The sequence below is a fragment of the Oncorhynchus clarkii genome, chromosome 30 (assembly GCF_045791955.1).
Source record: "Oncorhynchus clarkii lewisi isolate Uvic-CL-2024 chromosome 30, UVic_Ocla_1.0, whole genome shotgun sequence".
NCBI lineage: Eukaryota > Metazoa > Chordata > Actinopteri > Salmoniformes > Salmonidae > Oncorhynchus > Oncorhynchus clarkii.
The window spans coordinates 22,977,316-22,994,093 of NC_092176.1; the positions used below are offsets into that span (position 1 = coordinate 22,977,316).

The 16,778-nt window shown below is 43.4% G+C and overlaps 1 protein-coding gene across 4 annotated transcripts in view; it reads right to left on the reverse strand.

Annotated features, from left to right (window-relative positions):
- The window catches only part of LOC139389354 (kinesin-like protein KIF2A), a 32,291-nt gene that overhangs the window by 2,787 nt on the left and 12,726 nt on the right, over nt 1-16,778 (reverse strand). For all 4 annotated transcript variants that reach the window (XM_071136042.1, XM_071136041.1, XM_071136039.1 and 1 more), the window contains 13 exons: nt 16,519-16,614; nt 16,365-16,419; nt 14,843-15,005; nt 14,486-14,576; nt 14,234-14,297; nt 14,032-14,123; nt 12,450-12,592; nt 12,095-12,299; nt 11,649-11,759; nt 10,277-10,344; nt 8,275-8,419; nt 7,967-8,068; nt 7,569-7,704 (listed from right to left, as the gene is read on the reverse strand). In XM_071136042.1, coding sequence (XP_070992143.1) covers nt 7,569-7,704; nt 7,967-8,068; nt 8,275-8,419; nt 10,277-10,344; nt 11,649-11,759; nt 12,095-12,299; nt 12,450-12,592; nt 14,032-14,123; nt 14,234-14,297; nt 14,486-14,576; nt 14,843-15,005; nt 16,365-16,419; nt 16,519-16,614 — 1,471 coding nt within the window. The remainder of the gene's footprint in view (nt 1-7,568; nt 7,705-7,966; nt 8,069-8,274; nt 8,420-10,276; nt 10,345-11,648; nt 11,760-12,094; nt 12,300-12,449; nt 12,593-14,031; nt 14,124-14,233; nt 14,298-14,485; nt 14,577-14,842; nt 15,006-16,364; nt 16,420-16,518; nt 16,615-16,778) is intronic.

Here is a 16,778-nt window from a genome sequence, read left to right on the forward strand (position 1 = left end):
CAGAAATATACTCTATACAGATACATACTGCACCTTACATGCACCCACCTGTATGTTTTACAGTAAAATGTGTGTTCGCATAGTTTTTGTCTATGTGAAAGTGTGCGATGCATCACTGCATTTTTCCCCACATAGGACTGCAAGATTACCTCAAACCGGTGGCAGAGGACGCCTTTTCACACCTCAACAGGAGGAGGCTATTTGCACCATGGTCCGAGTAAACAATGCCATGAGACTCAGGGAAATACAAAGGACCATTATAGAAGACAACAATGTCTTTGAAAACATCCATACGGTTAGCATCTCAACCATCGACAGGGTGCTGCATAGAAACCAGATGAGTATGAAACAGTTGTACCGTGTACCATTCCAAAGGAATGAGGACAGAGTTAAGGAGCTACGGTACCAGTATGTACAGGTAAAACATATATCTATGTAACTACTTTACAGCAACATTTTATAGTGATACAGTGCCTTGCGAAAGTTTTCGGCCCCCTTGAACTTTGCAACCTTTTGCCACATTTCAGGCTTCAAACAAAGATAAAAAAAATTTTTTTTGTGAAGAATCAACAACAAGTGGGACACAATCATGAAGTGGAACGACATTTATTGGATATTTCAAACTTTTTTAACAAATCAAAAACTGAAAAATTGGGCGTGCAAAATTATTCAGCCCCCTTAAGTTAATACTTTGTAGCGCCACCTTTTGCTGCGATTACAGCTGTAAGTCGCTTGGGGTATGTCTCTATCAGTTTTGCACATCCGAGAGACTGAATTTTTTTCCCATTCCTCCTTGCAAAACAGCTCGAGCTCAGTGAGGTTGGATGAAGAGCATTTGCGAACAGCAGTTTTCAGTTCTTTCCACAAATACAGTTTTATATCTTTATGTTTGAAGCCTGAAATGTGGCAAAAGGTCGCAAAGTTCAAGGGGGCCGAATACTTTCGCAAGGCACTGTACATAGTACAGTAAGCATAAACTGCACACATTTCCATTGCTGTGGAAGGAACATGCAATATATGTACATTTTATGTCACTCTTCCTTACCAAAACAAATTCAACTGTGTGTTCTGGGATATAGTGTATAATGGAGTTGGAATCAAGTGAACCCTCTCACAACTTTGTATACGTGGATGAGGCTGGCTTGAACCTGACCAAATGCAGAAGGCGGGGTTGGAATATCATCGGTCACAGAGCTACTGTGGATTTGCCAGGCCAACGGGGAGGAAATATCACCATGTGTGCTGCTATTTTCGGAGCATGGTGTCCTAACCTATATCCCCCTAATAGGGCCATACAACACCCAGCATCTACTCAACTTTTTAGAGACTCTCTATAGGGCTCTCATCCCTGATGATGAGAGGGGTCTGTTTAGAGAGGATTTGCCAAAGTATGTAGTCATTTGTGATAATGTGAGTTTCCATCGATCAAACATCATAAGGCAATGGTTTGTGACCCACCCGAGGATGCTCATATAATTCCTCCCACCTTATTCACCATTCCTTAACCCAATTGAAGAGTTATTTTCAGCATGGAGGTGGAAGGTGTACGATCGTCAGCCACACACACACAGATGACCCTGCTGGCTGCAATGGATGCAGCATGTGAGGACATCACAGTAGACGCCTGCAGAGGATGGATAAGGCATTCCAAAAGATTCTTTCCACGTTGCATTGGAAGGGAAAATATCCGGTATGATGTGGATGAGAATATGTGGGCCGACAGACAGGAACGTCTGGATGTGTAGAGACAGCACAATAGTGCTGCGGGCAAAGTTGTGCCTTAGGGGTGGTTTCCTTCTAATTCTTTCTAATTTAGTTTTTTTCCTTTGTGCCCCTTGGGTTGTCCAGTCTCTTTCAATCAATAACCCACATACAGTAATATGTAAATAGTACTGTTAAAATTGATATATGCCATAGAAGTGCAGCCTTGTGCATTTTCAATACAGTAACTGTCATCCAAACTGTAGCCTACGTTTACATAAGGTAATACTGTCAAAGTACACAGTTACACTGACAACATGCCTAAACATTTTGACAACCTTGTTCGTGAACAATGACTCAATGACTTATCATTCTGATGACACTGACATGATCATTGGCATGAATATTTACTTTTGAGAGATGTACTAAGGATTTTTAGTGACTGACTAGCTTTAGAAACATATCTATTGTATATTGCAGTTTGTACAAATTGTTCTGAGAAATGCACTTATTTTGCACATGTTAGGGATGATGTGCACCAACTGTCAGAGCAGCTCACAGATTACTGCACCTGTACATAGCCCACCTATAATTTAGCCCAAACAACTACCTCTTTCCCTACTGTATTTATTTTATTTATTTTGCTCCTTTGCACCCCATTATTTTTATTTCTACTTTGCACATTCTTCCACTGCAAATCTACCATTCCAGTGTTTTACTTGCTATATTGTATTTACTTTGCCACCATGGCCTTTTTTTGCCTTTACCTCCCTTATCTCACCTCATTTGCTCACATCGTATATAGACTTGTTTATACTGTATTATTGACTGTATGTTTGTTTTACTCCATGTGTAACTCTGTGTCGTTGTATGTGTCGAACTGCTTTGCTTTATCTTGGCCAGGTCGCAATTGTAAATGAGAACTTGTTCTCAACTTGCCTACCTGGTTAAATAAAGGTGATTTTTTTTTTATATAATATTTTTTTTTTTAAACATGAGATGATTTCACTGAACAACAAAAAGGGAATATTGAATGATCCCCAATGATCCATCGCATCTCCCAAAAACATGTTCAACATACATCTGTAAAATTATAGTCTAGAAACTAAAGCTTTCATTGTCTTCCTCTCAGGCTTCCATGTCTTCTCCCTGGACATCCTCAATGTCCATCTCTTGAACATTAGACTTTGAAGCTTCACTGTCACTTTCCAACCTTGTTGAGGATGGCTCGTTGTCGGGCTCAAAAAGGCTCAAATTTGCCTGGATGGCCACCAATTTTTCAACCCTTGTATTGGTCAGCCTGTTGCGTGCTTTGGTGTGTGTGTTCCCAAACAAGGACCAGTTGCGCTCAAATCCACAAATTCCCTTCCACCAGGTAGCCTAGTGGTTAGAGCCTAGTGGTTAGAGCGTTGGGCCAGTAACCGAAAGGTTGCTGGATCGAATCCCAGAGCTGACAAGGTAAAAATCTGTCGTTCTGCCCCTGAACAAGGCAGTTAACCCACTGTTCCCCGGTAGGCCGTCAATGTAAATAAGAATTTGTTCTTAACTGACTTAAATAAAAATAAATACATTAGATATGTTGGAACGACTGCTATATTGCATCTCCATCCCAAAGCCCTTGCTTGGAAGTGTACTTCGCCAAACTGCCAAGAACCTTGCCCTCATCCAGGCCAAAGTGGAGAGACACGGTAGTGATGACACCATAGGCCTTGTTGATCTCTGCACCAGACAGGATGCTCTTGCCAGCATACTTGGGGTCCAACATGTACGCTGCAGTATGTATGGGCTTCAGGCAGAAGTCTCTATGCTTTTTGATGTACAGTGGGGCAAAAAAGTATTTAGTCAGCCACCAATTGTGCAAGTTCTCCCACTTAAAAAGATGAGGCCTGTAATTTTCATCATAGGTACACTTCAACTATGACAGACAAAATGAGAAAAAAAAATCCAGAAAATCACATTGTAGGATTTTTAATTAATTTATTTGCAAATTATGGTGGAAAATAAGTATTTGGTCAATAACAAAGTTTCTCAATACTTTGTTATATACCCTTTGTTGGCAATGACAGAGGTCAAACGTTTTCTGTAAGTCTTCACAAGGTTTTCACACACTGTTGCTGGTATTTTGGCCCATTGCTCCATACAGATCTCCTCTAGAGCAGTGATGTTTTGGGGCTGTTGCTGGGCAACACAGACTTTCAACTCCCTCCAAAGATTTTCTATGGGGTTGAGATCTGGAGACTGGCTAGGCCACTCCAGGACCTTGAAATGCTTCTTACGAAGCCACTCCTTCGTTGCCCGGGTGGTGTGTTTGGGATCATTGTCATGCTGAAAGACCCAGCCACGTTTCATCTTCAATGCCCTGGCTGATGGAAGGAGGTTTTTACTCAAAATCTCACGATACATGGCCCCATTCATTCTTTCCTTTACACGGATCAGTCGTCCTGGTCCCTTTGCAGCCCCAAAGCATGATGTTTCCACCCCCATGCTTCACGGTAGGTATGGTGTTCTTTGGATGCAACTCAGCATTCTTTGTCCTCCAAACACAACGAGTTGAGTTTACCAAAAAGTTATGTTTTGGTTTCATCTGACCATATGACATTCTCCCAATTCTGGATCATCCAAATGCTCTCTAGCAAACTTCAGACGGGCCTGGACATGTACTGGCTTAAGCAGGGGGACACGTCTGGCACTGCAGGATTTGAGTCCCTGGCAGCGTAGTGTGTTACTGATGGTAGGCTCTCTGCAGGTCATTCACTAGGTCCCCCCGTGTGGTTCTGGGATTTTTGCTCACCGTTCTTGTGATCATTTTGACCCCACAGTGTGAGATTATCCCCACGGAGGGAGATTATCAGTTGTCTTGTATGTCTTCCATTTCCTAATAATTGCTCCCACAGTTGATTTCTTCAAAACAAGCTGTTTACCTATTGCAGATTCAGTCTTCCCAGCCTGGTGCAGGTCTACAATTTTGTTTCTGGTGTCCTTTGACAGCTCTTTGGTCTTGGCCATAGTGGAGTTTGGAGTGTGACTGTTTGAGGTTGTGGACAGGTGTTTTTTATACTAATAACAAGTTCAAACAGGTGCCATTAATACAGGTAACAAGTGGAGGACAGAGGAGCCTCTTAAAAAAGAAGTTACAGGTCTGTGAGAGCCAGAAATCTGGCTTGTTTGTAGGTGACCAAATACTTATTTTCCACAATAATTTGCAAATAAATTCATTAAAAATCCTACAATGTGATTTTCTGGATTTTTCTTCTCATTTTGTCTGTCATAGTGGAAGTGTACCTATGATGAAAATTACAGGCCTCTCATCTTTTTAAGTGGGAGAACTTGCACAATTGGTGGCTGACTAAATACTTTTTTGCCCCACTGTATTCCAGAACTGCAGTTTCCTCTGCTTGGAGCAACAGTGAAGTGGGCAGGACAGTATGGATTCCTTCTCTTCTCTTCTCTGGATTCCTGCAAGCAGAGTCTGAACATTAGACAGGATGGCATTGTCTCCCTCAATCAGTGCAATGGTTACTGCTATAGGTTTCAGAAGTTTCAGGTTGCTCTCTCCCAAAATACATCATCCAGGAGGATCCTCTTGATGGGGTTGTCCACATCGGCAGACTGTGATACGGCCATTTCTTGGAGAGACTCCTTCCCCTACAGGCGACTGTAGAACATGATGACTACACCACCCCAACAGGTGTTGTTGGGCAGCTTCAATGTGGTGCTCTTATTCTTCTCACTTTGCTTGGTGAGGTAGATTGCTGCTATAACTTGATGACCCTTCACATACCTAACCATTTCCTTGGCTCTCTTGTAGAGTGTATCCATTGTTTTCAGTGCCATGATGTCCTTGAGGAGCAGATTCAATGCATGAGCAGCACAGCCAATGGGTGTGATGTGAGGGTAGGACTCCTCCACTTTAGACCAAGCAGCCTTCATGTTCGCAGCATTGTCTGTCACCAGTGCAAATACCTTCTGTGGTACAAGGTCATTAATGACTGCCTTCAGCGCATGTATGTAGAGACCGGTGTGTCTGTTGTCCCTTGTGTCTCTGCTCTTTTAGAATACTGGTTGAGGGGCGGAGATGATGTAGTTAATTATTCCTTGCCCATGAACATTTGACCACCCATCAGAGATGATTGCAATACAGTCTGCTTTCTCTACGATTTGCTTGACCTTCACTTGAACTCTGCATCCAGCAAATTAGTAGATTAAGCATGTCTGGTTGGGGATTGGTGAATAGAAGTAGAAGGACTTTTTGTGAGCGCTGAGGGAACTTTATGCACTTGGCCAAATTATTCTGCATCTTTGTTGCAAATGTACACAGCTTTTCCTTCTACATTAGCTGCAGTGAAATGTCTCCATACATCAGATAGTGCCCGTAGCATTTTCATGTAAAGATTAGGGGACAAAATGAGTTTAAAAAAATATAAATAAAATTCCATGTACAGATAAATAGTTAAGCAGTTAGATTAAAACAACTCCTTTGTAAGGTACATGTTTTAAAATGAAACATGTATGGAAACAGGTGAATTAAAACTCCTCAGTTAGCAGGCTCAAGCAAGCTAAAACCCACATGGTAGCAAAAACTAACTAGCAAAAATGATTAAGTTACAAAATTATTTAAACAAACTTTTCTGTAGGCTACCATTTACAAGAAATCATGTGTCATATAAAATATATTCACCCAGTATTGTAACTAGAAAGCATGTAGTCCTTGGCTCAGACAGTGTAGTAGTGTGGGCTCAATAGCATCTCATTAGTGTGCAAGATCTTGAGAATCAGCTGTACATGTGATGGAAGAATGCACTGTGCATGCAGAGGGTTGCAATTCCATTGAATTGGGGATAGTTTAACCAAAATATGCCACAAGACCAAGAATAGCCTTATGTGTATCCCACAAAAAGGTTCACTGTTATATAATTTAAGAAAAATTCCCAGGCTTAATTTCGTATCGGAAATTTCCCGGAAAGTTTCAACACTTACTACCGAGTTCCAAACTGTCTCTGGAAGCAACAGCAGCACAATACCTTTTCGTCGGGAGCTTCATGAAATGGATTTCCATATCCGAGCACCCGCACACAAGCCTAAGATCACAATGCACAATGCCAAGCGTCGGCTGGAGTGGTGTAAAGCTCGCCACCATTGGACTCTGGAGTAGTAGAAATGAGTTCTCTCACGCTTCACCATCTGGCAGTCTGACGGACAAATCTGGGTTTGGCGGATTCCAGGAGAACACTACCTGCACAAATTAATAGTGCCAACTGTAAAGTTTGGTAGAGGAGGAATAATGGTCTAGGGCTTCTTTTTCATGGTTCGGACTAGGCCCCTTAGTTCAGTTGAAGGGAAATCTTAATGCTACAGCATACAATGACATTCTAGACAATTCTGTGCTTCAAACTTTGTGGAAACAGTTTAGTGAAGGCCCTTTCCTGTTTCAGCATGACAATGCCCCCATGCACGAAGTGAGGTCCATACAGAAATGGTTTGTTGAAATCGGTGTGGAAGAACTTGAGTGGCCTGCACAGAGCCCTGACCTCAACCCCATTGAACACCTTCGGGATGAATTGGAACGCCAACTGCGAACCAGGCATAATCGCCCAACCTCACTAATGCTCGTGGCTGAATGGAAGCAAGTCTCTGCAGCAATGTTCCAACATCTAGTGGAAAGCCTTCCCAGAAGAGTGGAGGCTGTTATAGCAGCAAAGGGGGACCAACTCCATGTTAATGCCTTTGATTTTGGAATGGGATTTTCCAGGTGAGCATACTTTTGGCCATGTAGTGTAAATGGACCAAACCTCATTCCTTAGCGATGTTCTTCCATCTGACTGAAACGGTACCATGTCACTGTAATAATACATGTCTAGGCTGCTTACCTCTGAGCTCAGTGAGGATATCAATCTTCTGATCCAGTATCTGCTCTAGCTGAGTGGCGTAGGAGTCCACGTCATAGTCCACCTCCTCAGTCATTTCCAGCAGAACCTTCTCATCCTCCAGCCACCGGATAGACTCCTGCTCACAAAAGACACACACACATTAACAACTCACCAATAACGGTCATCTCATCTTCCTACTGACAAACAAATTATTTAAATCAATGACTTTGCTCCCATCAAGTCAGTATTACATTAGCTTGAAGAAGTGGATGATTTAGAGAATTTCATGGATAGTCGCTCCACAGGACATTAATCTTGCAGATTAATTCAACACAGAGGTCCTCCCCTAACCATATGTGAAAGGATCTAAGAGGAGCCATCTGTTAATGTCGTCTGACCTGGAAGACAGCTCTGTGGTCCTCCAGCACCTGTTCCTCCATCTCCACCATCTGAGACACAGCCTCATGGAAGTTAAAGAGCTGGGGTGACACCTCCTCCTCCTAGAAAGACAGACAACAGTCAGAGTAACACACACACACACCAGCATCACCTCTTTTGAATAAATGGCCTCAGGGAAGGAAGAGCTGGGGCTCATGCACAAACTCATGCACACACACACACACCCACACAGTGAGAAAACCATCTAGGATACAAGCTGAGTGAGCATAAAAGTGCAATAAGAGTGTATTATAAGTGTGGCGCTTACGTTCTGCTCACAGAGCAGTTTGAGGTCGTCTCTCTGGGGGGAGCTGCCCAGGTGGTCCCAGTCATAGTCCAGCAGGTCCACCACATGGATGTTGGGCCGGACCCCCTCGGTCACCTGGTTAGCGTCCACCGTCAACTCCTTCACTCTGTGTGTCAATAAACACCATCCTCCAGTCAGCTGACAGTGCTGCTCAGCCCAGTTAAATACACTCCATATGCTGGGCCTTATTCAGTAGGGACAAACAGTCAGGATATTGCAGATAGAAATGCATTACTTGGATATGACTTTGACTCAGAATATTAAGTCTCGTCAGTTCTATGCAATACATTTGGCTGAATGTTTTGGCCCATTGAATAGATACCCAGAAACCATCACAACACCAGTGACACCATGTGCAGCCAATGGGTCCATCATCTGTGATCTTATTGGTTGCAACTTGCTTGACAATCCATTTTAAGTTACAGTGATATGGTATCTTTAAAATCAAATGTTTTATTTGTTCAGTCGATAAAACCGAATTAAGCAATATAAGAATAATGAGTTAATCAAATTCAGAGTGCTAGATTAGTTGTTCCCCACTAAAGCAGCTCTAAATGATGATGCTATAGAACTGTAGAAGCTGTGTGTTTCAACAGGGCCCTTGCATGTTAGCCATGTTTGGCATGACAATGAGCGACAATGAGTTGGCATGATAGCACAAACATATGGCCAGGACTGTCTATACTTCTGGCATCTCGTGTATGTTTAATGAGGTGTGACTGAGCTGATATGGTCCAGTACAGCCTAACCTTATTGACTTGTGTCTAAGCCATGACTGACTGGGTGGTGACAGGAATTGCTGTAGCAGTTGGAATAAACACAGGCTGGTCTCAATGCACCTTTGGCAATAATTGCAGGTACTTAGCCAAGGAACTATCCTCTAACTAGCATAGTATAAAATGACCAGTCAAATACTAGGCATTAACTAATAGGCCTGACTGACTGGTTATGCTACATGACACCATAAACAAAGATTTGGAACCAAATGCCACATCACAAGAACATTATGTGAAAAAGCACGAGGGCACACATTATTGTCCATGAGAAGATATGAGGAGAACAGCTTTCACAAGTTAACACAATCTCACTCAGCACAGCAAAAGATGATCGCAGAGCACATGCCAAGGCTGGAGAAAAGGATGAAAGAATGTTTCATGGAGATGGAATAAAAAGGGAAGGAAATGAGGAATAAGACGCATGGACAAGTCCTCCACAGAGACCGGTGAGAACGATGGAACAAAGACCAAAAGAAGAAAGTGTGTTGTGTGTATTATACAACTAATGTATGCATACAGGGAAAGCATGCAGGTAAGTGTATGCTTTGACAACCAAAAAGGTATTTGTATGTGTGTGCACACAATGGGAAGGTGCTTGAACTGCAGGAAGAAGTAGCAAAGTCATCGTACTCATGGGTGGGCGAGAGCTCCGAGCGACTTCCACCGCCCTGGGAGAAGGGGATGTCTGAGGGACTGATCCCAAACTCCTTTACTCTGCAGAGCAGAGCACAGCACCAGGCCCAGAGTAGAGGAGCAGGAAACACAAGAGAGAGGGGACGAGGGTCAGGACACACAAAACTAGAGAGAAATAGGCATTTTCCTTTCCCCATGACCTGCCTGCCACAGTGGCACTCATTCAGTCTTTCACATGTAGCCTACATCTCATCAAACTGCTGCAGACAGATATTCCCAATTCAAATACTTGTATGATCATAGAGAGCCCTTTCTTTACATCATTATATCTGCCTATTGAGGCTCAGAAGCATCCTCTACCCATTTCTAAGCACAAAAATGCTGTGTGAACGAGCACAGTGAAGAGTTCAAGGTCCATAGAAACGTAAAGGGAGCGTATTCAAAGAAGAGGTTCCTATATTCCTTTTCTCAGACACTTCTGTGCTGATCACAGATGGAAAGCACAATTGTAGGAGAGACAGTTTCCCATGGCCAGCTGTAACACGTGTGCCCACCTGTTAGCGTAGCGTAGCGTGTTGAGGGTGTTCTCACAGGATGTCATGCCAGGAGAGATGGTGGCTATCTGGATAGGACAGAGGTGAGGAGAAAATCAGTGGAGATAAGGTAAGGCCAGTACAAAGACCAAGTAAGGTCCTCTGCAGAAAGTGTGCTTACTTACAAGCTACAGGGTCCCCTACAGGGTCGGTATAGGCCTAGACCAGTGGTCACCAACCTTTCTGAGTCAAGATCACTTCAAAAACATGTCTATGCAACATTAACCAATTAAAAACAGTTCTGTAGCATTGAGGTTCATACAGTAGGTTATAGGCCCAACACATTAACACTGCATATTGGCTACAGTTGAATTTCCCTGAAAATTATATACTTTTTTTGAGGTAGTCTATATGATCACACCGGTAATAGATCAGTTGTTGTATTACTTGTGAGGCACAGCTGAGTGAACATACATTTAAATAATTAGCTTTTTCTTTTTCTGGGCTGATTGATGGTGCCTGCATCTGATGGTCAATCTCAGCAGAGGGAGAGAGCAGCAGACTGAGGGTCAGCCTCTCAACATCCCTCCACTCCCTTTCCTCCACTGACACTGACCAAAAAGGGACACCGTCTTCTAGCTGATAGCCAAACTCTAGTCACACCAAATTATTTCTGCCTCATGCACAAATTAATGTTGTTATTCCTATGAACAGAGAAAGTGAAATATTCCCAAGCTGCTAATAATAACAACAAGCCTATCGATACACTTTCCTTCTCATTCATTACAGCTGCAGTGGTGGTTGTAGCACAAGTGGAAGAACACCCATTAAATGGCTTATGAAAGAGTTGAATAAAGTGTTGACAGTGCTGAGTAAGAACAAACATGAGCTCAGTCATAAAAACAGCAGCTCTTTGCTGTATTCATTGACAGTCTCTCTCTAGTCATGGTTTTAAACGTTTTAATCTCACAGCATCAACTTTAGCTTTCTTTTAAGCCTGCTACGTTATCGCAGACATGGTAATCTGAGACATCCGATTGGCCAGCAGTAGGCCTATAGTGTGCTTGATTTGCTCTCTGGGCCCGACGAGAAGGCAGAGTATGTACCTTCAGACACATGAAATGGTTCAAAATGGGAACACTTCGCCTACCCAGGAAACGGCGCGATACAAAAAAAATAAATAAATTGAAACGCAAGGCTTTATCGTTGTTTTTTTAAAAGAAATGTTTGGCGATCGACTAGGAATACTTTGGTGACCCCTGGCCTAGACCATGGGCAAGGTGTCTTAAAAAAAGTACTTTTTTATAAAATCAGAGATGACTGAACCATATGCCAGTGAGGAAAGAATTCACCAATTACCAATCCCACTAGCAGTGACTAATGATGAACTCACCATGCATGTGCGGGAGTTCTCCCCTATGAAGGAGTCTCGGAGGACCTGTGTGAGCTTGCTGGCCCTGAATGGAGTGTGTGGTTTGTTCCGTCCCAGCGCCCTGATGCACTCCTGGTAGAGTTAAAGAGAGATACAATGAGCTTCAGTTTGTCTGCCTGCTGCTAAGTCTGACTGGCTGACTGATATACATTCTGAGAGAGATGGGACAGGAAAAATACAGTTGACCATTTCTATAAGATTACGTTATGTCCAACTAAGCCTGCTAGTTCTGTTCAACTGGAGGAAAATGCATCTCAGACAGCACACTATCAGAGCTGTATTCATGTAAAATCCTGTAAAGATGAATAAACTTTTACTTGAACTACCAGACTAAACATCTGCTGACTTTCTACCGAGTGTCCCTGTCAGAATACTCTGCAGCTGCCCTCTGACCTCTCCCCTCTGACCTTTAGTGCCAGAAGGCTCTTGTTGATCTCAGCGCCCTCCAGGCGTGTCTGGCGGTCAGCGCTGGATGTGTCGGCCCCCCTCTCGTTCCCCGCCAGGTCGATCAGGGAGAACTTGCCATGCATCTTCCCCTTCCTTCTCAGAATGATCTGGAACACGGCGTGGCTACGGGACGAGTGGGCGTTGGCCGAGGTCTGCCCTGACGTTCTGAGAGAGAGGGACAGAGAGGGAGAAAGAAAGCAGGAAGGAGAGCATTTAAATGTAATGCACAATAACATTTTAAAGATCACCGTTTATGTCATTAGTTAGGGCAACTGTGGGATGTTGCTACAAATACCTTCCACTCCGTTGCCTTACCTGCAGCTGTTGCCCACTTCTATGAGTTTGAGGACGTCCTCTGTGCATTTGACATCTCTCTCATGCAACCCCACCACCTGCACCTGCTGCTTCCCATCCTCCAGCACCCGGAGCTTAGCCTTACCATTCAGCAGGTCAAACACCTAGAAGACACACACAACAAGCATGTCAAATACCTATACAACCACACACGCAGTCAGGTTAAACACAGTCAGGTCCAACACATATAGAACCGCAACTTAAAACCAGTCTGTCAATATAATCACCCACGGGAGCAATACACAGTTTCCCCTTACAGGCCGAGTTAAACACTTACAACCAAGTTCCCTACATTATTTTGGGGCACTGACCAATTGAGGTCTTGGAAGCAGAAACTTGAACGTTGTGAGAATTCTGTGCAACCTCCAGCACATGTTTACAGTGAACACTGAGGCTGTACCCTTACCGTTTCAGACAGTAGTCAATAGTCTAATGGCTATTTGAGCATAATGTAGGCCTATCAGTGGCCTACCAACGAAACCAATGGAGAAAATCCTCTAATATTTTCACATGGAAATAGCTTTAAATTTCTATGATAGGCCTACATTCCATGAGACTTAAAAAAAAACATTTTTTTAACATCATGGACCAAATAGGTCATTGTAAATTGCATTGTAATGTGTTATATGATGCAATATAAACTGTGCGGTTCAAGCACCGAATGCTCATTGGCTGACAGCTGTGCTATATCAGACCGTATACCATGGGTATGACAAAACATGTATTTTTACTGCTCTAATTACATTGGTAACCAGTTTATAATAGCAATAAGGCACCTCGGGGGTTTGTGATATATAGCCAATATACCACGGCTAAGGGCTGTGTCCAGGCACTCCGCGTTGCGTCGTGCACAAGAACAGCCCTTAGTCGTGGTATATAGGTCATATACCACACCCCTTGTGCCTTATTGCTTAAATAAACCACATTACAAAATCAAATATATTATTATTACCAAGCAATAAGGCCCGAGGGGGTGTGGTATATGGCTAATATACCACGGCTAAGGGATGTTCTTAAGCACAACGCAGAGTGCCTGAATACAGCCCTTATATGGCCAATATACCACAGCTATCACAAAACCCTGAGGTGCCTTATTGATATTATAATCTAGATAACAACAGAATTAGGGCAGTATAAATACATTTTTTGTCATACCCATGGTATACGGGCTGATATACCACAGCTTTCAGCCAACCAGCATTCAGGGCTCGAACCACCCAGTTTATAAAGAGAATTGGACAATGTAGGCTACACTCTGCCTATTAATTTATATGCAACAGACCCTTCATATTAAAGACTCAAACTTGCAAAGTTAGATTTGTTTTGTTGCATTGAAAAGGGGCTGATAATGTTGATTCGATCACAGAGAAAAACGTTGATAGTGCAAACTGATGAGACGAACTCAGTGAAACTCAATCTCTTGCGTCTACTGCCCCCGCAGTCCTGGAGATGCGTGGCCACGCACACGCACAGCTTAGAAGGAACATTGCCTACAACCAAAACCACAAGTGGATGCTGTATAAACAAGTCATTAATCACTTGCCTTTCCACTGTAGATTTCAAAGAAGGTTGCGTACACCTGAAGATCTAACTTCTTGTGGCAAGGTTTCTTCAACATGACAAACACATCCCGAGCTGCATGATGACAAAGGGGAAAAAGACTAAGAGAAAGTTTTACAATTGTAATAGGTTCTGAGCATTACAGCACCAACAACAATACTAAGAATACACTAAGAATCACTTACCAGCTAATGCATAAATCCCTTTAGAACAATCCTGGTTCTTTCCAGAAAAATCTCCACCCATAGTCTGAAACAAAAGACGGCAATATTCACAGTTCTGATTGTGGGTGAAACATAAATAGAAATGAAAATGCAACAACGCTTGTACACATTGAACCTGGATGTCGCGGATGTAATGTTATTGTTAAGTTAGTGTTTAATAATTGACATGCATCAGCAGAAGAGGATGAGGAGGCTGGTGTGTGTGCGACTCACATGTGTTTTGCCACTACCAGTCTGTCCATAGGCGAAGCACGTGGCCATGCCCCTCTCAAAGATGGTCTCCACCAGGGGCCTGGCAGTAAACCTGTAGTAGAAACACACAAATCCACTCATCAGTGTGTGTGCATTCACACACACTAGCAAAACACATACTTGCACACATTCCATCACAACACCCTAACACACACCATCAAAATACATCCCCCCCCCACACACACACACACACACACACACACACACACACACACACTGCAAGCAGTCCTCCTGGATTGAATTCCAGTAAAAACATACAGCTGACACATCAAACAAAACAGTTGTTTTACTGCAACAACCGACTGCTCTCTGTCTGACCTGTAAACCATTTCATTAGTGGTGCTGTCATCAAATGCGTAGTCGAAGCGGAAGGTCTGGTTCTCCAGGTAGCGTGTCAGGTCCACCTTCTGCTTGGGCTCATGGACCATCACCACATCCTTACTGGGGATGGTAATCACATCCAGGTCCCTTATAGTCAACTCTGGAACACACACAGCCATGTTAATGAAAGTATACAGAGAAGATACACTATATAGACAAAACTATGTGGACACCCCTTCAAATTAGCGACTTCAGCTATTTCAGCCACACTCGTTGCTGACAGGTATCTAAAATTGAGCACACCGCCATGCAATCTCCATAAACAAACATTGGCCTTACTGAAGAGTTCAGTGACGTTCAACGTTGCACCGTCATAGGATGCCACCTTTCCAACAAGTCAGTTCGTCAAATTTCTGCCCTGCTAGAGCTGCACCGGTCAACTGTAAGTGCTGTTATTGAGAAGTTCAAACGTCTAGGAGCAACAACGGCTCAGCCGCAAATTGGAAGACCACACAAGCTCACAGAACAGGACCGGCGTGTGCTGAAATGTAGAAAAATAGTTTGTCCTCGGTTGCAACACTCACTACCGAGTTCCAAACTGCCTCTGGAAGCAATGTCAGCACAAGAACTGTTCGTCGACAGCTTCAAGAAATGGGCTTCCATGGCCAAGTAGCCGCACACAAGCCTAACATGCGCAAAGCCAAGCGTTGGCTAGAGTGGTGTAAAGCTCGCCGCCATTGGGCTCCGGAGCAGTGGAAACGCGTTCTCTTGAGTGATGAATCACGCTTCACTATCTGGCAGCCCGACGGATTAATCTGGGTTTGGCAGATGCCAAGAGAACGCTACCTACCGGAATGCATAGTGCAAACTGTAAAGTTTGGTGGAGGAGGAATAATGGTCTGGGGCTGTTTTTCATGGGTCGAGCTAGGCCCCTAAGTTCAGGTGAAGGGAAATGACATTCTACATGATTCTGTGCTTCCAACTTCGTGGCAACAGTTTGGGGAAGGCCCTTTCCTGTTTCAACATGACAATTCCCCTGTGCACAAAGCAAGGTCCATACAGAAATAGTTTGTCGAGATCGGTGTGGAAGAACTTGACTGGCCTGCACAGAGCCCTGACCTCAACTCCATCGAACACTTTTGGAATGAATTGGAAATTCAACTGCGAGCCAGGCCTAATCGCCCAACATCAGTGCCTGACCTCACTAATGCTCGTGGCTAAATGGAAGCAAGTCCCCGCAGCAATATTCAAACATCTAGTGGAAATCCTTCCCAAAAGAGTGGAGGCTGTTATAGCAGCAAAGGGGGGACCAACTCCATATGAATGCCCATGATATTGGAATGATGATCAGACGAGCAGGTGTCAACATACTTTTGGTCATGTAGTGTAGTTTCCCTGATTGCAGGCCATAAGAAAATACCTGAACCTGACTGATTATGACCGTCCAAAAGCTCATAGTAGGTAAACTCGTGACTGGTTCCTCATTATGATTAAAGGCTCTGTTGGATGTCCTCCTTACCTTTCTTGTTGAGTGGACGTTTCCTCACACAAACACATATTCTGTGCTCTTCAATCTGACAAAATAAAAACACACATTAATCAGGCCATTGTATTGGGACAGAGGGAGAGAAAGCAGGGAGAGGGAGAGAGAGCAGGGTGTTGTCTGTACTCACCAAATCTGTGGTGGACAGCGGCCGGTAGTCCAGACTGGCACGAAAGTCTCTGATCATATGCAGGATCTCATAGTTAGGGACAGTGGTGTCCACCTCCTGGGAACGGTTATGTTAGGTCACTGTTCAATTTATACTCGAATTGAATTAGCAAGTTATTATCACTAAAGAAAATGTGTTCAATGACTAACATCGCTATAGTGAGTCAATTATCTTATTTTATCCTCATTTTAAAAACCCAGATATTAGAGAAGATATGGGGG